This window comes from Carettochelys insculpta, chromosome 1, assembly GCF_033958435.1.
Source record: "Carettochelys insculpta isolate YL-2023 chromosome 1, ASM3395843v1, whole genome shotgun sequence".
Lineage (NCBI taxonomy): Eukaryota > Metazoa > Chordata > Testudines > Carettochelyidae > Carettochelys > Carettochelys insculpta.
Window position 1 is genome coordinate 307,038,030 of NC_134137.1, and position 27,981 is coordinate 307,066,010.

Genomic DNA, 27,981 nt, shown 5'->3' on the forward strand with positions numbered 1-27,981 from the left:
AAAATCATGCTGGATTGCGGATGTTGCTGGAGGAGCGAGTTCTGCCTCAGAGGAGTTCAGCCTGTAATAATGATAGCTGAAGTTCTTAGCAGCTTTTATGGCACTTCTGTATCTTATTTTTCAGGCATAAGAATTTTGCTTGAGGAACAATGTGTACTTTGGCTTTGGCTGAGGATTTTGAGGGGAGGAGATTGTTGATCTTGTTAAAAGCCTTTCCTTTATGTGAAAAGGAAATTTCTGCTGAGTACTCTCTGGAGCAATGTTTCCCAAATGGTGTTCTGTGGAGCCCTGGGGTTTCACACTGTGAAAATAAGGATTCCCAGAGAAAATTCCATTACAGTAGCTGACGCCTGTGGCACCCTGCTGCCACTGAAATAGTAAACTAAAGTAGTTTAACAGCCCGCGGATTGGTGGGAGGGGTCTGGCTGCTAAACCAACTGAATTTAGTTCCATTATTTCTATGGCAATGGGGCATGGAGCTGCAGAGAGCCCCTCAATTGCCAGGCTACCCGAGAGCCCACTCCTCTCTGGTGGGTGTGGCTCAGTTCACCCCCATCAGGGGAACACCTCCATGATAGTTATCCTTTCAGTGGGCGCACATGGCCACCCATTGTATGCTCCCCAGCCTGCACCATGGGTGTGTTTAGTCCTAGGGGCTGGTTTGGGGCTGAGGTGAGTTAATCCTGGGGATTGGGTAGGTGGTGTTGGGGCAGAGAGGGCTTAAGCCTGGGGATGTGGGGGGCGGGGTGGTTGCGGGATGGTGGGTAAAGCTTGGTGAAGGGGGTCAGATTTGGGGACTCAGGTGGGTAATATCTGGGGATGGGGGGTGGGTGGGTTTGGGGGCTGAGGAAGGTAGATCCTGGGAATGTGGTTTCTGCAAAGTACTTTGGAATTTCAAAGGCCGTGTCTACACTAGCCCCCACGCAAATGGCCATTTCGAAGTTCACTAATGAAGCGCTGAAATGCATATTCAGCGCTTCATTAGCATGCGGGCGGCCGCGGCGCTTTGAAATTGACGGGGCTCCTTTTCGGAAGCACCCCGCCTACTTCCAAGTCCCCTTATTCCCATGAGCTCTTGGGAATAAGGGCACTTGGAAGTAGGCGGGGTCCTTCCGAAAAGGAGCCCCGTCAATTTCGAAGCGCCGCGGCTGCCCGCATGCTAATGAAGCGCTGAATATGCATTTCTGCGCTTCATTAGTGAACTTCGAAATGGCCATTTGCGTGGCCATTTCGAAGTTTGGGGCTAGTGTAGACGTAGCCAAAGGGTTCCATGGCCAAATAAAATTAGGAAACAGTGTCCTAGGGATACTGGAGTTGACAGCTTTGTCCTTACTTTAAACTTTGTTCTGGGCTTTCTGACCTGTCTTCTCTATTTGGTCTTTTGAACTTTTTCCAGTCTTTGTCCTGAAGTTAGGACTAATGTCTTGAAACTGACAGCAGAAACCAAGCAGGAATTTGCAGACTGAATGTAACACAGGCCTGATGAGCTCAAAGGAGCCTAAGAGAGGGAATTAATGAGCAAAATGCAATCTATTTAATCACGTCTTCAAAAATTAATCTGGTGTGTGTGGGGGAAATACAAATACGCTTAAGTGCACAAGGTTACTTCTAGGTGCCTTAAAAGCCTTCTCTGATGCTATTATATTGTTCAGGTCTGCCATTCAGCTATGTTAACAGACTGAAGAGCTTCAGCTTTCTATTGCATTCTAAGCCTTCTCCAATTTAGCAACAGCTACCTGTGGAATTTTTTTATAACTCGCTTCTCATGACTTGTAATGCTATAACTTAGAGCAAGGTATATTTTAACATGGCAGAGCACACAAAATGTATTAAACTTGCAAAAACAACCAATTTTTATAGTGTTTCTCTAATGTTTTTTGGTTGCTTTGATAGTGTAACATACTTGAGTAAAGAGGAATTATAGTGAGCATGCAAGCCTATCTACACATTTTTCGGTTAATTTTAATGGAAGATGTATAGTTACATCCTTTGAATTGATTTCAAAGCTCAAATATAATTTTAACATTCCTCTGGTTACTTTGACATTTGAGAAGGCTTGGTACTCTGTTATATTCACAACTTCTATGAATGGGAGTTTGTTGGGCAAATCATAAAAACTAAAAAGGAGCTGTTCTATTCAATAATAGAAGCAGAGCCTTTATTTTTAAAAAAAAAAAAAAAAAAAAAAGCCAATACTCAGCCAGCTCCCCATCTGCTATCCCCAGCCAATTTGCTGGCTGGGGCTGGTGAGGTGCTGGTACTCAGTATCAGCATGTACTGGCACAAAAAAAAGCACTGAATGGAAGTCTGGGGTTTCCAGACCTTTCAGAACTCCTCAAGATAAACATGGGATTGCTTCTGTTTGTGGCTGATCTTTCGTCTTTTAAGGTTTCCCATCTTGTTTCGTGCAAAGTTACAGCAATTGAAATTAGAAGTATTTTCCTATGACTAGAATGACAGGAAATGTTTTTTGTTTTCTAATATTAAAGGAAGTCAACTTTTTGCATAATGGTTTCAGAGGGGTAATTCTATTAGTCTGTAGAGTCACCAAGAAACAGCAGTCCTGTAGCACCATAAAGAATAATTAATTTGTGAGCCTCTGAGGTGCTACAGGACTGCTTGTTCTTCTCATAAGATTACATCAGACGTGATTTCCAAGTTGTCCGATCATGTTTTATTTCAATGAATTTGATGCAAATTGTTCCTTCTTTCATACTTTTCCCAGGAAAGATTGTTGCTTCAGGACATTGTAACATTATCAACTTTATGAACATCTGTACCATGATTAAACTGCCCTGTAGGCTGATTTCAGCTAGCATGGGCCATTCCCAGGCTTTTAACTGAGTAACTAAGACACTGTTCTAAGGTGCATAATGGACTTCAGAGTTCAGGAGTAGTGTACAGAACTCTTGAGCACTCTCATGCCAAGTCCATGGCAGAAGTTCTGAAAACAAATGCTAAGGAGACATGTAGCCATCTTCCGTTGCTGTTCCAACAGTGGGGAAATGAGGATTCTTTACTATTTTGTCCAAGGATGTATTTTCCCTTTTTCTTAAGCAGTATTATGGAAATTCTCCCCTTTTTGAAAAGGTTCTAAAATGTATTCTGAATGTCAGCAGTAAGATACAATGTACGTTAGTGGTGTTGCTGAATAGTGAGTGTTTTTAATCTACCTGGGGGACTGAGGATGGGAGGGGACAGAAATCATTTGTCATCAGAGGACAGAGAAAAGCAGTTAATTGAAACAAGTAATGTAGCTTCTCAGCTGAGAAATGCAGGTTTGAACTTTTATATTATGCATACTTGTCAGTGTTTGTCCTTTCGTTTTCCTTACTTCTGCATCCTCCATTTCTGAGATTTGTAAGGGGTGCTACTTGCCCTTGTGCATTGAATAATAAAGTTCTCATCTCCCCTGATTTCCTTCTTGTTTGCCTTTGTCCCTAAAGGGAGTCTTTAGCTGAGTTATGTATTCATTTCTCCAATCATTCCCTTCTTCCAGAGCTTTGACAAGTTAAATCATTATGTGCAGTTTCCTGGCTCCACTCTTCGGCAGAGGCATTTGGCTCCTCATTGCTGTATCTGCCTATAGAAGAGGGGAGGTGACTCAGACTCTTTTTCTATCATGTTTCCTCCAACAGGAGTATTGTCTGGGTCTAATATGCCTCCGTTCTAAAGGTTGGTGTGTTTGCATAGAAGTACTCCTTTGGTTTACTGGTTCCTTTTGGAAGTGTGGTTTAGTCTCCTATCTCTTCATTACCATGTGATGTCTGCCTCATTGAAAGTATTCAAAGGCACTGCAGAGGAGTTAAATGGAGTTGTGGACTTCACAGATTTATTTATTTTTGGAGGAGGAGGCAGGAAAATATTGTGAGTGGAACTAGTTATGTAAACTGCCAGTTAGCACTGCCTAATTTGAACTGTGTGTTCTGATTTAATGTACCTCATTGACATGCAAAGGGATTTAAATGTATATTTTATTTTCAGTAACTGGTTAGAAATTTTCACAAGATTGGGCAGAACAACTGCATATCAGTGTTTACAGTGGAAATTGTCTAAAAACCTTTTAAAAGAAGTTACTTTGCACTCTACATTAGAATCTAATGTACAGACAAGCCTTACGTAAATGTCTCCAATTGTGTATGGCACACACACAACAGGAAACTAAGAGAAAGTCGTGCTAATCTATATACTATCAAAACAAAAAAGCAGTCCAGTAGCACTTTAAAGACTAACTAAATAATTTATTAGGTGACGAGCTTTCGTGGGACAGACCCATTTCTTCAGATCAAAGCCATAACAGAACAGATTCAATATTTAAGGCACAGAGAACCAAAAATAGTAATCAACGTTGGCAAATCAGAAAAAATTATCAAGTTGAGCAAATCAGAGTGGAGGGGCAGAAGGGTTGGGGGGTGGCAGCTCAAGAATTAGATTAAGCCAAGTAGGCCAAAGAGCCCCTGTAATGACCTAGAAAATTCCCATCCGGGTTCAAACAACATGTTAATATGTCCAATTTGAATATAAGAGAGAGGCTGCTGAAAATTCCTCTTCACGTAAGATGCAAACTTTCAGGTCGTTAACACTCCAAAGTGTTGACTGACTGGTTTGTGAATCAGGAGTGTTTTTATGTCTGTTTTATGCCCCTTAATTCTTTGTCTAAAAGTTTGAAGTCTGTCCAATATATAAAGCATGTGGGCATTGTTTGCACATGATGGCATATATGTTAGTTGAAGAACATAAGAATTGTGTCTGATTCAGTGAATAACCTGGTTGGGTCCAATGATGGTATATTCAGAATAGATATGTGGATGAAGTTGGCAACGGGCTTTGTTGCAAGGAAAAGTTCCAGGACTGGTGTTCCTGCAATATAGTGTGTGGTTGTTTGGTGAGAATCCTTATGAGGTTGAAACAAAAAGCAGTCAAGTAGCACTTTAAAGACTAGCAAAATAGTTTATTAGGTGAGCTTTTGTGGGACAGACCCACTTCTTCAGACCATGAGGTTGGGAAGTTGTCTGTGGGAGAGAACAGGCCTGTCGCCTAGGGCCTTCTGGAGTGTGTGGCACCCTGATTAAGGACAGGTTTTAGGTCTACTGGACTGCTTTTTTATTTTGATAGTAACAGGAAACTAGGATAGCTCACTTACATTAAGATTTTGCTATAGCATCTCTGGTGGTTTACCTCTTCAGATTTTTGATACAATATTTGGCGTCTCTGTGATAGCCTCGGTTTCTGAGGTTGTGAATAAATCAGTCTCCTCTTTCAAATAAAAAAGTTGGTCCTCATGGTTGCAGAGAGAAACCTGTAAAACATAGATTCTAAAGGCTCAGATGAAAGATGGCGTAAACAAAGACCTAAAACTTGTCTTTTAAAAGGATTTACCACTCTTCAGGGACTGACCTGTGACTTTTTGTGGGGGAAGTGCTTGGGGTTGACAACACTACACTGCTTTTCATACCTATCGGTAACAACGGGTATCTGAAATGATATTTAGTGAGGGATGGAGGCTGATATTAAGTAACAATTTATAATATATAGATCCTCATTAATGCTGCATTGATGGGTGGAGTGGCTGATTTTTCTGTTCCTGGTAGATTGTTGATGAGTAAGCACCTTTCCTAACATGTGAAAGTGTACTCCAGATACTGTGTAAAATGTAAACCTAGAACACACACAATCAGATGAAACCTCCTCTCCAGCTTAGGCTGCTCCTAGGGTTTCTCTGTTAGGTCTGCTCATCCCAGATCCTCTTACAGCCTAGTGGGGTAAAAAAAAAAAAATCTGCTTCTGAGTTGTTCTGGGGGGGCGGGGGAAGCAAAAACACCATTAGTGCTTTCCTAGTAAGTTGAATACTTGCTACACAGGGTGGAAAGTCTCTGGCAAACATGCCAGCCTGCGACAAGGTTTTTTGTTATCTTGTTCTTAAATGTATAGAAATAAGCTCTGTTTATCAAATAGATATATGAACAGGAAACAAAAGCAAATAGAATGTTATTTGCCTTATTTGAACAATCTATTCATTATTTTAAGTGTAAACTTTTGGTTAATTATTTCTGGGAATACAGTTCCCAGCTTTGCTAGGAGAAAAACAAATAGCTTATGTAAGAGGAAAAAATAAATGCAGATGTTTTAGTTAATAAAAATATAACTACCAACGGAGAGCTAAAAATAAATGCATAACTACAGTTGGTGTAATTGGCTTTCTATTAATTAAAGGTGTGTGTGTGTGGGGGTTTTTTTTTTTTTTTTAAATCCATGTCCTTTTCATGGCTCTGTTACATCATAACTGTGTAGTTCACAAAGCATTATATGTAAAGGTCAGTAAGTAGTAAAGGCTGTTTTTACTCATATTTTTATGCTTGGTTTAGTGTCCCCTTAAAAGTATCTTGCATGATTGACACTAGCTTATATTTTTTTCCTCCAATTCAAATGGTACTAATTGAAGGAAAAACTGGCTGACTGATATGCCACCTCACCCAGTCAGTGTTTTGTGTAATAGCATCAACAAATAATGTAAGCCAGGGTTGGGCAATAATTTTTGATGGGGGGCCAGTCTAATAGAAGAGCTGTGGGATCTGGAATGGAAGTTGGGTGCAGAAGAGGGATTGGGGTGTGGGAAGTGGGGTGGAATCTAGGAGGGGTTGTGACCTCAGGCAGGGGACTAGGGTGCTGGAGTTTGGGATGTGACCTGAGGCAGTGGATTGGGGTACAGGATCTGGGCAAGGAGATGGAGCTGCAGAGGGTTTGTGTAACCTAGGGTAGTGGGGTAAAGCATGGGGGGCGAGGGATGGGCTGGGGTGCCAGAGGCAGTATCTCTCTGGGACCCACTTATCTCAGAGGCTTCTGGCCAGTTCCTCAGTCAGGCTTCCTGCCTTCCATGTCCCCACAGGCAGCTCAGAGCAGCCAACTGCAGGAGGTATGTGTGCTTCTCTGAAGGCTGAGAGCCCAAAGGGAGAAGCAAAGGGGTATTTTGGAGGGTACTTGTTCTTCAAACAAACAGCTCATGTTGGTTGGCAACTAGCCAGTGGGATCTGTGAGACTGTGTTTGGGGGGGCAGGGACAGTATGCAAAGCTGCCTCGCTTGCTCCCTCTCTGGGCTCCCAGCGTTCAGAGATGCACATGGCCCTGGAGCTCATTTTTTCTCAGCAGTGATGGGGGCGGGGCAGACATGGAGCTTGGCTGATGCTCCTGCTGGGCCAATAGCTGGCTCCACTTGCTTGGCGGGCCATATCCGGTCCACAGGCTGTATTTTGGCAACCCCTGCTGCAAGCCCAGCTATATCAATACTGTGCATCAAGGTTATTATTGAAGATCTAGTAAAAGGAATGCTAAATATTTTTTTAAATAAAACAATCAGAAATTGTTCCTTGACTCCCTTGATCAAGGTTTCCCCTCATATACCTCTGTGAAGTTTGCATGGCTCTGTGGGTTAGGCAGGTTATGGAATTGTTTCTTTCCTTGTTGAATAGTCATCCATAGTTTGAGTAGTTGCTTGGTGCTATGTAGTTTATTGCTAAGAGAAGATGTATTTCATGAGATATTCCACTGATTGCTCTTTTGTTGATTCACTCTGATTAAATTTGATTCATCTATTTCAGTTTTCTGATTATCTGTCATGCATGATTGAGGGCAGAAGGGTGTCAGTGAAATGGCTGGTTCTTCTAATGCAGCGTTTCACAAACTAATTTGGCCATGGAACACTTTTGGACGTGGAATATGTTGATGGAACACACAGATTCTGGCCCAGGGTGGAGGTGGCAGGATTGGAGGGCTTTATACTGAAAAATTGCTGCACTCAATGCTCAAACGTTGATTTCAGGCTTAGTGTTTTAGATGTTTCTTATTTTACAAAGAACAAAAAATAACAAGAGAACCATCTCAATTAACAACTATTGTTCTTATAGGAGAATGGTTAACATACCTATAAATAAGTATAAAAATTGAAAATTAAGTATAAACCCAAAACAAAACATCAATGTAACAGTTGAAAAAGGATGGCTAGTGTCATTCTTTTGTACAAAAATAGGACAATATTGTTCAAAAAAAGGACTGTCCTTCCTTAAAGCTTAAAACAAGATACATATGAAAAAATATTTTAAGTTTTTGTATTTTTATAAATTTTGTTTTTTACAGAAAACTACTGGAAAATAACAAGTAATATTTGACAGGTTTGTGTTTTTTTTAAATAGGAAGAATGTTTTTGCCTCTTGATCATACATCCACTTAATATTAAGAACAGTACTGGAGAGTTGAATCGTCATCAGGTACAGCATCAAATGATTTCACTGAACACAGTTTATGCTGAAACAATCCGAACTGACTCTGATTGTTTTGGCCCAAGTTGCATAATTATATTATTATGAATGAATTATGTTAGTATACCTATAATCTAGATGTTGTTCAAATACCTTAGTATTTTTGATACACATCATTTCATATTTACTATTTTAGAAGGAAAAATATTTCAAGCATCAACATATTTTCATGGAACACCTATTCACATCGCACGGAACACCAGTTGGGGAAATGCTGCTCTAGTGGAAGATGTTGGTGGCAGAGTATTGTTTGGGTGGTTAGCTTGCTCAGCTCAAATCCTTAATGGAAAGATGTTGATTGCCAGGCACACAGAGAGAAGAAACTGGATGGACATGGAAACTAAACTAAATTTACTCTTGGGAGATGATCCATTGAGTTTTACTTCAGTGTGAGTTTGCACTGTTGGTCTTGTGATTCTGTGTGTTTAAAAAGACTACTTCAGTTTAAGTGCTGTGAAACAAAAATATCTTACAAGCAAAACAAAAAGCAGTCAAGTAGCGCTTGAAAGACTAGCAAAATAGTTTGTTTGTTTATTAATATACTATTTTGCTAGTCTTTAAAGTGCTACTTGACTGCTTTTTGTTTTGCTAGTGTATAGACTAGCACGGCTTCTTCTCTGTTACTATCTTCTAAGCACTTAATTGAATATTAGCTGCTGTAGGTATTTAGAGTATGGACTTTTTTCTTTTCATCTGGTCATACAAGATTTAAATAAAATTCTGGAATTGAGAACTTCTAAGTTGCCTCTTGTACGGCAAACTTAATGCTGTATATCTGCTTTAGTATATTGCCATTCATTTCCAGACTTTGGTGGAAGAATAGCATGTCAAGCAGAATACTTGTTGTTCTAAAAATAAGCTATTCACTTCCTGAAAGATAAGGTGAATATAGTGTGTTCAGCTTTATAAAGAATCATTGATGACAAAGATATGGATTCCTCTTTGGCCAAATTCTTGTGCATATTACTTTCCTAAAAAGTAGTTTTGCTCTTACAAAATAGTTGTTAGTTATTCGTATTACAGTAACTTGATCTGAATTAATCTTCTTCAGGTTGTGTTCTGTACTTGCAGATAAAACAATTCAGATGTCAGGAATTTGAGAGGAATGAAAAACAGTTTATAAAATAAACCCTGGCTTTCCATGATGAAAACTCAATAGGTGTCCATCCTCTCATTGAGAAAAGAGGGTTAGTAAAACTGAGATTAAAACCTATCTTAACTATCCTTTTGTCAAATTTATAACATTCCAAAAGAGAGTGATGCTTTGGGAGATTTTTGGTTCAAAAATATCAGCACAAATAAAGATGTAGTGAAATATCTATTTGCTCTTCAGCCTATTTCATCTCTTTTTGCAAAAAGCACTATTTATGTTGCCATTCAGAATGAATACTGTATTAGTGCCGAAAGTCTTTTCCTGGCTCCAGAGGCTCCCTCTGTCCACCTTCCTGTAAATAGGTAGGAGCCTTTTATATTTCAGAGGTTGCTGATGCTACTATTCAGTAGGTTTGTCAGAAAATCCCAAGCTGCTAAATATAGACCTACTATATCTTAAATGCAGAAAAATCTCATTAGTAACTTTTTTATTGATCAGGAGCAGAAGCATGTGGGGTTTTTAATAGTGGAGTTCTTATTATCATTTAGGGAAAAAGAGCATCTGATGCTTGTGACGTGGCTGTCCAGTGACAATTAATTGCTGTTTTCAAATATCATACAGAATTTTTGTTCTACATGTGTTCACTATCTCTTTTTTAGCTATGCCTGACTCATAATAAGCCTCAAATGTCTTAAAATGAGTCTCTATCAACAGTAATTAAGGAGTTTTCCTCTCTTGAAATATCTGTTGCTTTGGGCATTAATGTACTTCAGTAATACTTTTTAGAACTTCACTAAGGCTCTCGTACTGGAGATAACTAGCAGTATTGTGAGAGGATAAAATTTATTCCAGAAAGTACCTCAGTTTTAGTGGAATTATAACGAGTCCCTCAAAAGCTCCACCAGCATATTTCTTTCACAGTTTAAGGTGCATAGTGCATGTTTAAAATTTTTTGCAAGTGTGTGCCCTTAAAACTTTTTTTGAGAGAAGATCCTTATCTCAGCATCATCCTTTGTGGTCTTATTTTCTGTGCTGGTACTCTTCCCATTTATTAGCTGCTGGCTTGATTTTATTTTTAAGCAGAATTGCTCTCTTGGGGTCTTTCTATATAACCTTACCTCATTTCAGCATCACTGATCTAACCCTTCCATAATGTCCTGTCTGTTAGTGTGCATGATGATTTCTGACTTTCAGCCCCTTCTTTATAGACTTACTATTCACTTGAGTAGACTCCATTGTCCACTGCTTACTTGTCTTCCACCTTTGATTGTCTCCCGCTGTGTAATCTGTGCTATTATCCTTTAGGCCTGGCTTTTATCCAGTATCTGATTTCTTTTTTTGCCTTTGTTTGTTGCTGAACATCTCTTGTGTAATCGCATAGTCATGTTGATTTAATCCATTGCAGGTTGATTCCCTCCACTTCAAAACTTCTGTCACCCCAACCAAAGGATACTATTCCTTTCTCCTTGAATCCATTTAGTCATAATAATCTTATTTGAATCTTCTGTGGGCTTAGTTCATCCTGTCCCCATCTATAGTAGTGAGGGGATATTTTTAATTAAGATTGGATAGATTTCTTAGACATGCTGTAGTTCAAATTGGAATAAAGACATAGATGAAAACCTTAGGTTTCTAATGAAAGGGAGGGAGCTGCATGTATTCAAGTGTTGATTGGGATTTTCCTGTCCAGATCTGTAACTGTCTCGATGTCCGAGTGACATTTGTACATGTTTCTGTGTGTGTGAGTGCAAAGCCTTTGTTTCTTGCTTTAAAAGCCCTTATGTGGTCATGTGACAAACACAAGAGCAATCACAGCCAGAAGAGACCCTGGAAGAGTGTGTAGGAGGGTTTGTCTACAGCTATGCTATAAGTTTTTCTTGTTCGTGGGTGTGAACTTCTTCCCTGCCAGTGCAGCAAGTTACAGTGCTGTAAAATACCAGTGTAAATGGGCTCCCCGTGCAGTTAGCTACTCCCCTAGTGGACACGGTTTACCTACAGCGCTGAGTGAGCTCTCTCCGAGCACTGGTGCTGTGATGATAGTGCTGTGCTAAAGGACTGCTGTGGCAGTGCTTTAAACTCAGCAGTGTAGACAAAGTCTCTAAGCAATTGCAGAAGCTTGGAGACTTAGCACTACTCTGGGGATGAGGAAAACAGAGTGCTGTGGGACCTGAGAGGGGATGCCCTAGAAATGCTGCACAGAGGGTGCTATTTTGGAGAACGTGCTGTCATGATTCATGAGTGTGACTACATCAAGACCCAGTGGGCTTGAAAGCATGAGTGTAAAGGTGGAATCCATTACACCAAACTGGTGATAAGATACTGTTAAGGTTTTAACAGGTGCATGATACCGTTATAGAAGGTTGTCTTGATTTTAGTCAGCCAAAGACTTAAATGAACCTGTTCACGCGAAGGGAGACAAAACCAGAGAGAGAGACTTGCCATCTTTGTAATAAGCTCATACAGTAAACATCAGAACACTTGTATATTTTAATTTCTTTTTAGATATCCTGTCCTTCTCCTCAACTGAAGTGATTTGTGTTAATTTAAACCTACTAGCTTAGTTCTTACGGTTGATCAGGTGTGGCTCTGCATCTGTTTAATGTGATTCTAGGTTAACTTGGCAGCTATTATTTTTTTAAAATAAATAAAATTAGTAAGACTTCATCTCAATTTAAGGCATAGTGTTCCATTTGCTTCTATGAATGTTTTAGCTGGAGACTTGCTGAAACTTCTATTAACGTAGCTTGTAATATCTAACTCTTATGTTAAGAATAAGAACATGACTTAAAGTGAAGAACTGGGGACAGTATTTGGCATGTTCTGTGTGATAGTTGCTTAGTAGGAGTTGAAGTATGAAGAAACTTCAGTGAAAGACCTCTTTCACACATTACAAGGTGAGGGTTTTCAATAATTAACCATCAAGCCTTTGACAGTAAGTGAACACGTGTATTTTAGCTACCAGACACTGCCAGGGAAAATAGGTTTTGCTTCTTGCTAGCTTATTATGAAACAGAAATAATTGCTCATGTATCTAAACAACTAATTGACTTATAAATATTAAAGGATTGTGATTGCATGTCAGTCAAATTGTCAAAGCTGAGTCACAAAGTAATGCCATTATAGCATAGGATCATGGAAAGTAACATTCTAATTTTAATGTACAAATTAGATTGTTTTAGTTTGCCATCTGAAATAAATAAAAATATGGTTCGTGGTTATTGCATAAGGGGGAAAAAGTAAAGATTATGCTATCTTGTTTCTGAATGTTTGGCCTTGAGGGAAGGAAATGTTATCACTCTTTTCAGTACAAATGCTGAAAATGATCTTCAGACTTGTGCTATCTCATGTGAAATAACCATGATTAGTTTTTATGTAAAAGGGCTGATTTACTAATAAACCACAAAAAATTTTCAGAAGCCTCTTTGTGACACTGTCCTATGTTGAAATTGCAGTTAAGTGACATTTGGATGAGGATGGAGAAACTTCACTGCAGTCTCCTGCTCTCTTGGCTCACTCTAATGAGCCTAAGAATTCCAATTACTTCTTGTGTTTAACCATCTCTTCCTAAGATGTGATAATTAATGAGCGTATCTATCTTGAAAAGGAGAATTAAAGTGAGGTGCTGAAGAATAGACTCTTTTTTGGGGGGCAGGGGATGGGGAGGGACAAAAGAGTATACTTAGTCTTCAGCTGTGTATGCTGAGTAGACTATTAAGTTGGTTTTCCATTACTCAGTAGGATAGTAGTTGAACAGTATACTGAACGTCCTAGCTGCAGAAAAAATAAACCGTTGAAAGATTGGTTTGTGACTGCTAGACAGAATTCTTCCGCATATGCGAAGAACTTGGCAATAGTTCATATTTTGGTATGTTTTGTGAGAGAGGCAGTGTAACTAGCTCAGAGTCAGAAGCATAAGTGACAAAATTTAAAAAAAAAATTCTGTTCTTGGAAAGCAAAAATAAAATACAGAGCAAATGATGACTATCCAGTACATAGCATTTTAATAGTAAGTGACAGTTTTCATTCTATTAGTTGGGACTCCAGGAGTCTCACAGCTCACCCTTGGGCCTACACAATCTTCTCCAAGTGAACTGTGCCGCTAATGAAGTAGCTGTAGAGCTGTAATTAAGAATCAAAGGGCACTTGACTTTGGACACTTCATTTCCAGTGCACATGTGATCTTGCAATTTCTGTAGCTATAATAGAATTTCTCCACTGTGATCCAAGGAAGTCTCTCTTCTACACAAGAGGGTGGAAAGAAGGGGCCCAACTAGAAAGACATGGATTTCGGCTTTCATCCCCGTGTTTAGTCATCGTGTTGTTAACATACATAGTACAGAAAAACAGCTTCTTGCAGCAGCATGAGACTTTTCAACACTTCTGTTCTTGCAAGCAGTAGGTATCTGTGAAGAAGAAACCTCCTACTCTATAGAATGTGAACTATGAAAAAAGGTTGAAAGAATTGGGCTTGTTTATTTTGGAAAAGAGAAGATTGAGGGGAGACATGATAGCGGTCTTCAGGTATCTAAAAGGGAGTCATAAGGAGGAAGGAGAAAACTTGTTCTTTATGGCCTCTGAGGACAGAACAAGAGGCAACGGGCTTAAACTGCAGCAAGGGAGGTTTAGGTTGGACATTAAGAAAAAGTTCCTAACTGTAAGGGCGGTCAAACAGTGGAATAAATTGCCAAGGGAGGTTGTGGAATCTCCATCGTTGGAGATATTTAAGAACAGGTTAGATAGGTGTCTATCAGGGATGGTTGAGATAGTACTTGGTCCAGCCAATGGGGCAGGGGGCTGGACTTGATGGCCTCTCGAGGTCCCTTCCAGTCCTAGTGTTCTATGATTCTATAGAGTCTTCCCTAGAGACCTTTAAAATAAAATGGGTGTATATAGCTGGAGAAAGTACAAGTGGCTATATTACAAATGTGTTATGAAAAATAATTTGTATTATGCTGCCTAACTAGTTAAGTAATTATTAGTTGTAGCATGTAATACTTCATAAATACTGCAAGCTCGCTCTATTACTCTCTCAAGTGTGCTGCAGTTCCTTGTGGTGTGTGCCTTCTCAAGTGGCAAGAATATTTATTATAAGCACCTGACAGATCCCTAGTGATGCGCATGGGTGATAAGACTCGAATTTCTGTACATGAGTTGATCCTGGGCTAAATTGAGCAGGCCTCTTACTTTAGGTCCACTTTTTAGGACCGTTTTTAATTGTTTTTTAAGTTGCATTAAGTTTACTGTTCAGAGCCAAATCCAGGGTCATGAAGTTTTATTATATGTATCAACATTAGAAAACAAATGTGTTCTTACTCTTTGACAGTGTTGACATTATGTTTGGTTTTCAATTTTTAACACACAAGCAACTAATTATTGCATGACTAATAGAGAAATGTGTGAAAAGGTCCTTATGTTGCTGTTGCTGTTAGATTATTTTAACTTTCCTAATTATTTTACTGTTTCGTGTTTGTAAAATTTGTTCATGCATCAAAATGGATGTTGAGTAAAGCTGTAAGATTTGTAAATCCACTCAATTAATTGGCACAAATTTGACACACCTAAAAACTCAACCCAAGTGATTAGGGGTGGGAGTGAATGGGGTGGAAATAGTTTGGATTCTCTAAATTTAAATATATGAACATTGGTGTGGCCACCCGTTCATTTGTATTTATAAGAAGCTTGTTAATAAAGTTCTCTTGTGAGAACTAATATCACATAAATGCACTATCTTGCCTTTAGTAGTGACCATTTGAGAGGTGAGGTGAAAATTTCTCTCTATCCCTATTTAGTGCAAATAGCTCTTGGCTTATGGAGGCAGTGTGCCATAACATGGCTCAACCTGGCTAATGTTTTTGGATCCATGCCACTCTCTGCAAGAATTTAGGGTGTCTGAAAATGTTCTGTACCTGGTCCATGAACTTCACAAAGTCTTTCTCAGCACCATCCACTCCATGGATGGAGAGACCCTCAATATTCCTCTCTCTAGGGGCATAAAACAAGGCTGTCTGCTGAGCCCCATTATCTTCAGGTTAGTCATGGACTTGCTTATCTGAGTCCCATCCAGACAGTGGCCTTGGTGGTTTGGACCAGTAGAGCAACAAAGTGAACATTCTGGATTATGGGGCTATCTGGTCCTCATCATGGATTTAGAGAGCTTCCAACAAATGCTAGATGTCACTAGCCTTCATTTCAGTGTTGGGGAATGCGCATCAAACTCTGCCATGAAGCCTCTAGGGGTTCTATGCCAGTTCCAAGCCTGGATAAAGGTGGAGGGTTGGTCAGATGAGTGACAATGTGCTGATCGTAAAACAACAATATGAATGAAATCTGACGGCAGTATGACTGACTGTGGGTGGCTGGAAAGTTAGAGCTGTTTCAAAAGGAGATGGAGAGAGTGACGTGATATACTTGGACTGGTGGAGATGCAGTGGACGGCATCAGGAGAGATGTATAGTTATGAATCCATTTGGTCAGGGAATGAAATGAAGTATGAGGCAGGAGTCTGATTCCTCCTTAGCAAAGGATCTAGAGGAGAATTGTTAGGAAACAAACAGGTGAGTGTGAGAATGATGGTAGTGAGATTTGAAGTAAAACTGTTAAACATCTGTCGTTTTGGTGTATGCACCCATGTCGGACAGCAAGGCAGAAGAGATTGTTATTCTGTAAAGACTTGACAAAGACACTGGAGAAGGTATTGAAGAGAGATGCGTCGATCGTTGGAGGAGATTGGAACGCGAAAGTCAGAACAGATAATGAAAGTTGGGAGAGAGTCATGGGAATGTTAGGATATGGGGAAAGAAACAAACAAGGTGAGAACTACTAGAGTTTTCTACAGAGCATGAGAGAGTGATCTGCAACATGAGATCCCAGAGAAAGGACCTGAACATGAAGGAAGTTTTGTAATTATTTTCTCCAAGTTGCAGAAACTATCTGAAGTCTGCATCCCAAGAAAAGAGGAACAATTTGTAAGGAAGGATTGCAGACCAAGCAGAATGAAAACAAATCTAAAACTAGTGATTAAGAAAAAGCAGGAACCCTACAAGGAATGGGAGATGGGATAGATCAGTAAGGAAAGCTACCTTTTGTGGTCAAAAGTGTAGGGATAAAGGGAGAATTACCAAAATCCAAGGAAAATTTGACCTCCATAAAGTAAATTAAAATTAATAGTAAAAGATTCATAGCCATATAAATAAAAAGAAAATGAGACAAGTGGAACCACTAAGTATGGGGAAAGAGTGCCAAGATCTGCTGTATGGTACTAAGATTGAAAAAACAAGAACATCTACAATTGCTTTGTCAATTTTTCAGGAGGCGTTTGACAGTGTAGATCAGACAGTGATTTGAGCGGTGTTGGAATTGTACGGAGTGGATAGCAGACTGATATGATTGTCATCGGTCCATCAACAACGTGGAGGCAATGTCGAGAATGTTCAGAGAGTTTGGAAGTTTGGTTTAGAACAAGTAGAGGTCAAGACCGTGGTGTTCGGCATAATGGATGGCTTGAATAGGAGAGGCATACCCTACAGAGAGTGGGTAGATTTTTATAGTGGATTGGTGTTGAGCTAGTCAACAGAAACTAAGCCACTCCGCGCTGGAGAGGAAAAGATTGAAGAAAATAGCAAGGGAGGCATTGGATGCCAATGGGCACTGAACCCATGGATGATGAAGATGATAATGAAGAGTGTGCATCTCTGCATGTTGACAGTGGCACCAGGGATTTAGCTTAGGTAATGCAGTTCCAGATCTTACTTGCATGTAGGGTTTTCCTTGAGGATAGGTAACAATGTTCCCCCTATTTTTTCCCATCCATGTGTGGAATAAATTGTTACATTCACCAAGGCACGTGCAGAAACATATGCTGCTGGCTGTGGGCACTCTGCTAATCAGTTGGGCAGCACCTGAATCTCTCCTGGGTGGCCACCCAAGCACTCAGCTAACAGGGACTTTTGATGGGCAGGTGTACCGGCATCTTGGCATTCCTCCGGGTTCTGTATCCAGCAGACAACTGAAGACACCATTGCAGAGCTCCTGTGAGATGTGGCTAGCATTGACTCCATTGATGAAAGTACCACTCAATAAGACAGTCAGCACCATTAGGCAGCTTGTGAAGAAATAAATGTCTGTTCCCCAAAGGGCCGGCAATGATCTGGTGTGCATTTTGCATAGGTAGGGCAGTGTGACCTGGGTTATGGTGTTGTAATTGTGAATGCGTCTGCCTCCTGACGTGCCCAGGCACCGCAATAAGGAGCACAATGGAGAATGCCATGAAGACTTGTCAGGAAGTGAATCACCAGGACCCCCTCCAACCAAGATGGTGCTGCTTATATGATTGGCTCTTTGGAGGGTGATTTTGGCAGAGATGGGGTATACTTGGCTTTCCTCTGGAAGTACATCCACAATGCTACATCTGGAAAAAGAAAATTGTCTTCTGCCCTCCAGGATCACCTTGTCAGAGTCATCCCCCGCCCCCACCTGCGGGGAAGTGTGAGGGAGTGAAGGGAGGGCCCGACATTGCAGGGCTAAACAAGGCCTGTTTTCTCATTATTCCCCACCCTGTTTCACCAGCAGCCAATGCCAGGCCTGGAGGGAGGATAAAGGGAGGGAAGCTAACTCAGTTCAGGGCTGACCAGCAAAGTAGGAGCTGGTTCTGCCGTACTTGGGATGTGAGCCACAGCTTTCCGCTGGGTCAGCCACAGGAGGACGCAGATTCCAACCTTCCCCTAGGCACATGGGGAGAACCCCAAAGAAAACCTTACTGTGGAGGGGGAAACTAGAATCATGGGGCTACACCCCAAACTGAAGTTACAGGCTCTAAGTGGACTGAAGTCCGAAGCCTGCCTGCCTCCCCCGCCCCACTGTAACACAGGGACTTAACTACTATGCCTCCCTGCTGCTAAGGGGTCCTGGCTATAGGAAGTTTGCCACGAACTCTGCCATCCTTGCAACAGACCACTGTTTGTGTGCAGAGACCAGCACCACTAATGAGGGTGTGGACTTCACAGTGCCCTTTGAGCACAGCAGAAGGCTGGGATCCTCTTCTTGATTTTGAAAGCTGGAGAGGTATGCTCATCTGGCCAATATCTTTAGAGCGAGGGGCTATGAGGTTCAAATTCATGATTTGATCATAGGAGCAGTGGGTGCATGAGTAGTAAGTGCCGAGCACATGTTGAGTTGGACAGCGCTATGCTCAGCCCATGTGGCAACGTTGGATATAATGTGGTCAACGTACGTATCCAAAGATATGTTCTATATACATTTGGCAGTATCTGGAGGGATGCAGAGGAGCGTCAATGAGAAATGCAGTCAATAAGATAATAAAGATGCTTCCTTCATGGATTATAGGTTATCTGTTGGAAAATATCTTAAATTGTCTTACTGAGGGACAGTCTCTTCTCATTGATTATATTTGCTTTCTGCTATGACCTCTCTGTAAAAACTTTCCGTGAATTATGCACCCAAATAGTCAATTCAAATATCTAAACTATATTGCTGATTGATACTTACAGCACACAATTACTTATAAACAAAGCTTCTATCTGTAAATAATTCAAGCATCGCTGCCAGATGTACATAATCTCCTTTTCTATAACCTGTGTATTATGTAATTTTTTTCAATGTTCTCTTTTTTAAAATGTTTTTTTGTATCCAGGTAGTTCACAGCCCTTAATACTAGCTATTGGAAGAGGTGCAACCAAAGCCATAGTTTCTTGCCTTTGGACTGTAAATATCTTCATGCGCCAAAAGGGGTTGGTGTCTCTTGCTGCGTGGAAAGGTACAACAGGGCTGCCCAATGTGTGTGCTGTAGGAGGACAATGAGTGGCCTGCACAACAAATATGTATTTGACTACTTCAGTTGGCCAAATAGAAATGGAACATCGTTGATTTCTGCTTTTTGATTTTAAAAGCTGAAATTCATGGGATACACTTTGGTTTGGCATATACATCTAAGATTCTTAGGCTGTGTCCATACTAGACGTAGCAGTCAACCACTGATATGCAATGTTAGCTACACAATCGCATAGCTAAAATTGATTAGCAGTAGTTGACCGCTATGCATGTCTTCACAGAAGGTCGATGGGAGTGTTCCTCCCGTCAACCTTTCCTAATCCTCACTGATTGCCAGGAGTTCCAGGGTTGACTTTGGCCCTTGAAAGTGCTCTTTCAGCTTTCATGCATGCATGAAACAAAACCATGGAAGATCGACCCTGAGCAGGTCGACCTTCCAAAGTAGTGTGGCTGTAGGCTAAGAATACTGGCTCTATGAAGCATGATGCATCAGCCTTTAAAAATATAGGCATGGATAGTTCAGGCCAAAATGTGTGTCTTGTTAAATCTGTATAAAGCTTAGAAGAAATGTTTGTTCATGATACTTTTTTTAAAAGTCTGTTTAAGAAAAAAACCCTATATCTAATTATCTAAAAAATATGAATTACGGTACAAACAGTGAAGCATTGTGATAGCATAAAAGAACCCGGAAGCAAAATGCACTAGTTCATTTTTAACTAGGTAAGCAAAGTCTAACGTGTAAATTTGGCATAAATGGTGGAAATTAGACTTTCTAAATCTTTTAATAATTCATGATGTTGAAGATCTGCAAGTTTTGTTTTACCTTTGTAAAACTTAAGTCCCTTTAAGTCAGATTTCCTTACCTTTCCTCCCCCCACCCCGCCGCTATCACACTTTATGATGTTTGATCTGTTTTTCATCTACAGTGGTATCTACTGTTGAGTCTAAAAGTGCCAAAAGGCAATGTCCACGGTATGCGCAGACAGTTCCAAAGCCTACTATTTCTCACTCTATCGTAAGATGTTTGTCTTTCTATAATTTCCTTCTGTGTGTTCATTTTGTGAGTGTAACAACTTCTTCTGTGATCTCATGTACATACTTGTTGGCTGTTTAATGCTCTGGCTGATGTGTGACACGTTGAATTGGCATGGATATATATGGCTGCTGGATCTTGAAGGGTATAATTTGAGGGCTGTTGATCTTTGTGGCAGTATGTCTTCAGGTTTCGCATCTGTTGTTCTGGCAGGTATTTTGACAGTTTTGTAATGGGGAGCATTGTGTACTGGTTCATTAAATGCTATTGTTTTCTAGAAGCTTTTTCATTTTAGTGAATTGAATTTCATCTGAGAGCTATTGCAGACTTCTATTCACAGTCTTGTAGTAATTTCTGCCTCTTTTTCCTTTTGTGCTTTCACTTTACATTCCACAGCAGTGTTTGTCAAAGGACAAGAGGCAGGGGTGGAGAGTGTAAATTTAAAACAATAGGATTGGTTTTGTTTGGGAAAATATTACATCCAAAGAAAATTCACATCTGCCTTTAGTATCTCTTCTTAGAACTTTTAATTCCATTCTGGCATTAGAAATGGAAAGAACTGTTCTTTCACCTGTACATCCAGTCTGTGGAAACACCATTGTTAACTTCCTTTTGTTTTGAGGAATTTGGCTGAAACTACTCCATTATCAGGGATTTTCTACTTCTATTTTTGGCTTGTTGCCTTGCTTGCTTTAGTTTCTCAGCAGTGCTATAGAACTTAGACTACTAACAGACTTAGCTAAGAAACTGGAGGAAATATCAATTGGTCTTTATCCATCAAAATGCAGGTCGTTTTCCTGGGGCTTGAGTTGTTGAGAGGAAGATGTTAACTTCTCATGCTAATCATTTTCTAGGTGAAAATGAACTGATTAGGTTAATAAAATAAACTTTATGCTTTTACTTTATTGTAATAATACTACAAGAGTTGGGATAGAAATTTACAAGTGCTGCTGGAGTCAAATGAAGTCTCCTCTTCTGACTGAAAATTTTGTCAGACATAAGATAGGCAGCAGTAAATTGTGATTTAAATGTTCTGTCAGATCATTAATTTTCCAAGTTTCAGAAGGTTATTTAAAAATAACCAACAGTGGATGGGGAAAAACATGACTCTCTAAATGAGGATGCAGTTCCAGTCCTCCAGGGTAGAGCTGGAGTTGGAAGGTTGGCGAGGTGGGACTTTTTTGATTGCTAGCTATTAAAGGAAAGAGCATCAAGGTCATCACTTTTCCAAACAGCCTCTATGAAGTTTAACTTTTATACGCAGTTGTAGTATTACAAAATATTAATAGCTACTGTAGGTTCCATGCAGTGCCTGATAAACATTTGATGTAGACAAGGTACTATCATTCTTCCTTTGCAGTGTTTAATTTTTTCCATAACATGGGACAGAGTGACACTGTAAACTTACACTGGTTCAGAACTACCAAGCAAGGTTACTGTAATCCGTGATTATCATTAAAAGAACATAGTCCTGTAGGTAACTGTCTGGACAATAACCACAGATAAGATTTTACTAAACTTGCATTTTCAATGTAAAAAGAGTCAGTTTTATCTGCATATTGTTCCAAAAAATACTGGGTTCATTCAGTTTGGAAAATGCAAGGGGATGCCCCCAGTTCTTAAACAGTGATGATTAAGAATGTCCTGGAAGGTCCACTTGCCGTAATATGGGGCAACTTTTTCTCTTGAGTTTGAGTAAAAATGTCAGCAAGCTTTTGATCCATTTGAAAGGGATCTTCTGATGCCAGAATTAAATTAATGTTTTAAGTGATAGGATATCTCAAGCTTTCCAAGAATTTCATTGAAACCAAGGTATAATGCATAAACCGTGTTTCCTTGAACTGTGAACTTACTATATTTTATTGCTAAAAGTTTCATTGTCTTTTAAATCAGATTATGCACCACAATTTATTAAAGAAATAAAATTGATTTACTGTTGGGGCAATGCCAACATCACTCACTAACTTGTAAATTTCAAGTAGCGGGTAAATATAATACCATTCCCTGGCACTGCTTCTGGGTATTGATAAAAATTTCAAGATGGTAGATGTGAAGTAACTAAACTACACATGTGTTAATCTTGTCAACCATTACACTTACACATTTTTCATGATCTCCTAATTTTAATGCTTATCAAAGCTTTTATAGTACAGCCAACTTCTGCAGAGTTTGAGCTCCTCCTGTATAATACCAATAGCTATTGTCATATCCCTAGTGGATGTCATGGGATCTCTAGTACTTCATCCTTTACGCATCAGAATTCTGTTTTGGGATCGCTCTTGTGGGGTGTGAGGGGGGGGTGCATGCGGGGAGGAGGGGGATGTGTGATCTGGGGCAAGGAAGAAAGAGGCAGGTTTAGGAAAGTCTTGAGACTAAAAAGGGCATTTGAACTCGGTATAGCTAAAGGCATGTCCACACTATGGTCTTAAATTGACCTGTGTGAGATCAACTTACCACCACTGCAGTGATGTCCACATTGCCCTCATTCTGTTGGTCATGTGTTTCCTCACCAGAAGTGGCTCTGCTGCCTGAAGAGAGCCAATGGTGTGGATGAGAACCAGTTGTTCCCCAGGGCTTCTCCCCTTCCTACTCCCAGCTGCCCAGGGCTTCTTGTTTCCAGCAGGGAGATCTGCACTGAGAATCCAATCAGCTGCCATGTCTGGGTGTTACCGAACCTGGAAAAGCTGGGAGCAGTTGTTAGCGAGGAAGTCAGGCTTTAGATCTGTAGCTCTTGGCTGAAGCACATGAGTCAGTGTAATTTCACATAGGCGCTGAAGGGCTCAGGCATGCTTGCTTAGGCTACATGTTCAGCAATTTTAGCTATTACGCTGTAACAAATCTTTGCTGAGCCTATAGAAACTTAGACTTTCACAGAGATGCTAAATGGCCCATTCTTGACAAAAAAGGCAAAATTTCAAGTCTTTGCTTCAGAAGACATCTTTTTTTAGTGAACAAGTCGCTGGAACTTTCATGTGTCTTTTTTTTTTTTTTTTTTTCCCCGTTGGCAATGGGTCAACCATTTTGGCTGGGTTTTGCCAAACCACTTCTACTTTAAGTCAGATGAGCTGGCAAGGAAAAATTTCAGCTGGAATGGTAAGTGTTTGTCAAACTTACAAGCAGCTGAAAATAGGCTCTTACAGTGGGAGGTGCTGGGAAACCTTAACAGGTGGTGCTAACAACTTTGGCTATAATATGCTTTGTATTATCCATAGCTTTCGTAGTATAAATTAACTCTAACTCTATTCCTGTTTGGTTTACTTTCCCATTTTTCTATTTCCCTTACTTCTCTTTACTTCTAATATTTTCAGTTTTGTCCCATGCATGCTGCTTGTAGAAGTTGCCAAAGTAGCTTCTAATTCATTGTCACTTTTTAGATAGATAAATCACAGTTAAGGTTAAATAAACTAATTGTAACTAGTAGCAGATAGTTTTTGTATGAAAGTAAGCATTTTTTTTCTGCATTTGCTTATGTTATCTGGGGTTTCCACATGTTCACGGTTTGGATTTTTAATATTATGTTGCACCTGGCTTTTTAGATACAATTTTCCAGATTTTTCTGACTCAAAATATTCTTGTTCACTACTGAAGTATTCCATTAACTTAATTATGTTTACCTCAGGTAGTTTGTGGCTACCAGGCATCTCTCTTATTCATATTATAGTTTAGAAAACCCATTGATGCATTTTTAGATGGATATTTTATCAAGAAGCTGCCTGAATTTGATTTCCCCTTAGATTGTGCAGAAACTTTTTACGACTGCTTCATTTCAATCTTGAAGATGAGGGTAAGAGGTCTGTAGCCAGTTCCCTGTTTATCCAGTACTTTTGAGATCCTCTGAGGGGAGGATCCAGAATTTAATACTTTTTAGTGCAGCCTTACAACCTATTTTTGTCCAGTAACTCATAATTGACGTGGCCCTCAGAGAAGCATTAAGAGGAGAAATTAATGCTGTAAACTGATATTTCATCAGCTGTATCAATCTATCTTGTAGAAGGCAAATCTTGTTGATGAAACCAGCAAACTTTAATAATGTTTTTGCTGAGATTGCGTGGGTACTGGATTATTGAAAAGTCTCACTATTTTTAATCATAATTTTTGAAAAAGTTGTTCATTTCTTAGCACCAGCTTCTGTAATGGGATAATTATATGAGGCTACTTTTATTTTAATGAAGCCTGTTTCACGTCCTTAAGATTCACGGAAATGTGAACATTAAAAGCTTAAATAGAATGCCAATAAGAATGCGAAACTTAAATTCAACTCCCGAATGCAAATATTGTCAGCACTGAAACTGACATACTAAGTGACTAGAAAATAAACTCTAATTGCATTGGTCTTCATGGCTGAGGTTGTGAGGGAGACTCCCAATCGTGAGCTAGTCTTTTCAGGTGACCTATCTAAGGTGTCATTAAAAGAGGCTTTTGGAACAAACTGAAACTTCATTCTGTAAGAGTTTCCATGCTGTATTCCATGGAATGCTGGTGTTCCATGTGGTGCGATTAGGTGTTTCATGAAAATATTTTTAATGCTAGTGATATATTTTCTTCCTTCTAAAATATTAAATATGAAATTGTGTATCAAAATAGAAAGGTATTTGAATAGTATTTAGATTGGATGTATATTAATATTTATAACATTCATAATACTATACTTGTGCTGAAACAATCAATTGATTCAGATTGTTTGTTTCAGCATGAGTCGTGTTTAGAGAAATCATGGCATGCTGCACGTGACATGAGAATCAAACATCGTTCCTAATATTAAGCAGCTTTGTGATCAGAAGATGCAAAAACACTCTTCCCGTTTAAAAAAAAAAAAACTTGTCAAATGTTTTTATTTTCCAATAGTTTTCTGTGTGTTTAAAAAAAATAAAATTCATAAAACCACAAAATTTAAAAGTATTTTTCCATTCCTAATTTGTTTTGCATTTCTCTTTCATAAAAAATGTTTTCAAGCTTTCAGGAAGGACGTTCCTTTTTTTTGAATGCTTCCTTTCTATTTTTGTACAAAACTACCCATCCTCCTCTTCGCTTTCAGATTGATGTTTGGGGTTTGTGCTTAATTATAGTGCTGCTAACCTTCCTCCTATCAGAAGAACATTAGGGCTACGTCCTACACGTGCACGCTACATCGAAATAGTCTATTTCGATGAATAACGTCTACACGTCCTCCAGGGCTGGCAACGTCGACGTTCAACGTCGACATTGGGCAGCACCACATTGAAATAGGCGCTGCAAGGGAACGTCTACACGCCAAAGTAGCACACATCGAAATAAGGGTGCCAGGAACAGCTGCAGACAGGGTCACAGGGCGGACTCAACAGCAAGCTGCTCCCTTAAAGGGCCTCTCCCAGACACAGTTGCACTAAACAACACAAGATCCACAGAGCTGACAACTGGTTGCAGACCCTGTGCATGCAGCATGGATCCCCAGCTGCAGCTGCAGCAGCAGCAGCCAGAAGCCCTGGGCTAAGGGCTGCTGCACACGGTGACCATAGACACCGCAGGGGCTGGAGAGAGAGCGTCTCTCAACCCCTCAGCTGATGGCCGCCATGGCAGACACCACTATTTTGATGTTACGGGACGCGGATCGTCTACACATGCCCTACTTCGACGTTCAACTTCGAAGTAGGGCGCTATTTCCATCCCCTCATGAGGTTAGCGACTTCAACGTCTCGCTGCCTAACGTTGATTTCAACTTTGAAATAGCGCCCAACACCCGTAGCCGTAACGGGCACTATTTCGAAGTTGGCGCCGCTACTTCGAAGTAGCGTGTACGTGTAGACGTGGCCTAGGGTGTTCATTGAGATGATTTTCTCTTGGTTTTTTGTTCTTTGTAAAATAAGACATTTTAAAAGCTAACTGTTAAATCAAATCAACTTTTGAGCATTATGCATGTGGCAGCTTTTTGATATGAAGCTGTCCACTCTCAACCAGCATGTATGTGTTCCATCAATGTATGCCAAGCTCAAAAGGTGTTCTGTTTCCAAATTAGAGAAATGCTGCTGTAACCTATCATTTAAATCACCTTCTGTATGAGATTACTTGGAGGATAGTTAATGTGACACCAATTTTTAAAAAGGGCTGTAGAGGTGATATTAGCCATTACAGGCAGGTAAGGTAGAGGTCCTGATGAATGATCCTGTGTGTCTTTTTGAGTAAAAGCTTAAAAAAAAAAAAAAAAAAAAAAAAAGTGGCACAATAAATGGCAAAGTCTTTTTAGTCTCTGTGCCTCAGTTCTGCACGGGCTTAAATTTTGGTGTAAGATCAAAATTTCTGACTAAAGTGCAAAAGAAAAACTTGTAAAAGAAAATCATTCCTTTTTCACTGAAGGATTTGGATGTTGTACAGTAATTGCAGCCTGCATATTGAACTAAGACGATGTAAAAAGATACAGAAGAAACTGTTTTTTACTGACTGTTGTTAATTCACTGCCCTTTTTTTAGCTCTGTTCCTTGAATGAGCTGGGATCTTGTAAAGAGAATGGCATGTAATATGTAAAGGTTATTGGAATGCATGTGCAAAATAGGCCAACCGTAATGTGATCGTTCTTTGAATTTTAGGTACTTCATGTTGCAACCTTATTTTGTTTTAATGTAAACCTTTGGTGCAGATTGTATATGGAATCCTCAAGGGGGTGTGTGTGTGTGTGTGTGTGTGTGTGTGTGTGTGTGTATATATATATATGGTAGGAATTAATTCATAATTTTTGTTGAGCCGTGTTCTTGTGCGTTATTGGTGAAGAACGCTAGGGCTGTTGATTAGCAATATTAATTTTAGCCACCAATGATAGATTTGTTCTTTTCCGGGGTATGCAGGTTTGCAGGATGGAGGAACTCTAGTTGAAAGAAATAGAGAAGAGGCATCTTTCAACATGGAGACTCTCTTGCTTGAAGGGGAACCTGACAGAATTTCGGTGAGTAACATCAGTGATTGAACATTAACGTTGGGGAGTTTTAGGATAATTGATCTTATTTGTATCTTGAACTAGCAGTACATTTGGTCAAGACATGTAAAAAGTAGAAGTTTTATTTCATCATCCAGGTAAAATGTACCACCATTTACTAAATAAGGCCTGCCTGGTTGACTCTGTTTTGTAGTACCTTTCAAACCACAGAGGAAATGTTTGATTCATAGACTAAATACTCATTATTTTGAGAGGTAAGGTAATAGAGGGCATTTCTGTCAGTTTGGCAAATCGGCATAGGAGCAGGGCAGGCTAGCTTTCTTTTCTCAGTCAGTGTTTGGGAACTGGAGGTGCTGCTTTGTGAGATAAGAGTCAGAGGAAATGATAGTACACATAGACTTCCATGAGTATTAGGGTCCCACAATCCTAGATGCACTAAGGAGATTGGAGCAGGGACTGTATCAAAGGATTTACAATCCTCCATAGATAGGGATGTCCAGGACTTTTCAAGGGCAACGAGTACTATGTGTTAACTATGTTTAACATACTAAATAAAATAGTGAAGATGACAAACTGCTGAAGCCTGGTTATGAGCAGGCATGTAAGAACTAGATTTTTATTGGAAAATGTTAAATAGAGATTTCACCACATGAACACTAACAAAGTTATTTCCATAACTGGTGATTATAAATTTACAGCTAATAAGCATTTTTTTACTTTGCCTGAGACCTTATTAGAATTTCATTTATGAATATTTACTTTCTGTATTTTGATATATGATCTTGACAATTTTAAGTCTTATAAAACTTATTTTTAATATAAACATAATTAAATAATTATACCATCTCAGCTG

At 39.7% G+C, this 27,981-nt stretch overlaps 1 protein-coding gene across 3 annotated transcripts in view; it reads left to right on the plus strand.

Moving 5' to 3' along the window:
* The window catches only part of OSBPL8 (oxysterol binding protein like 8), a 166,639-nt gene that overhangs the window by 16,142 nt on the left and 122,516 nt on the right, over positions 1–27,981 (plus strand). For 2 of the 3 annotated variants that reach the window (XM_075012541.1, XM_075012573.1), the window contains exon 2: positions 27,040–27,137. In XM_075012541.1, the coding sequence (XP_074868642.1) occupies positions 27,096–27,137 (42 nt within the window). In that variant the 5' untranslated portion in view covers positions 27,040–27,095. Of the gene's footprint in view, positions 1–27,039; positions 27,138–27,981 lie in introns of those variants that run through there. The other variant, XM_075012532.1, reaches the window with a different exon arrangement.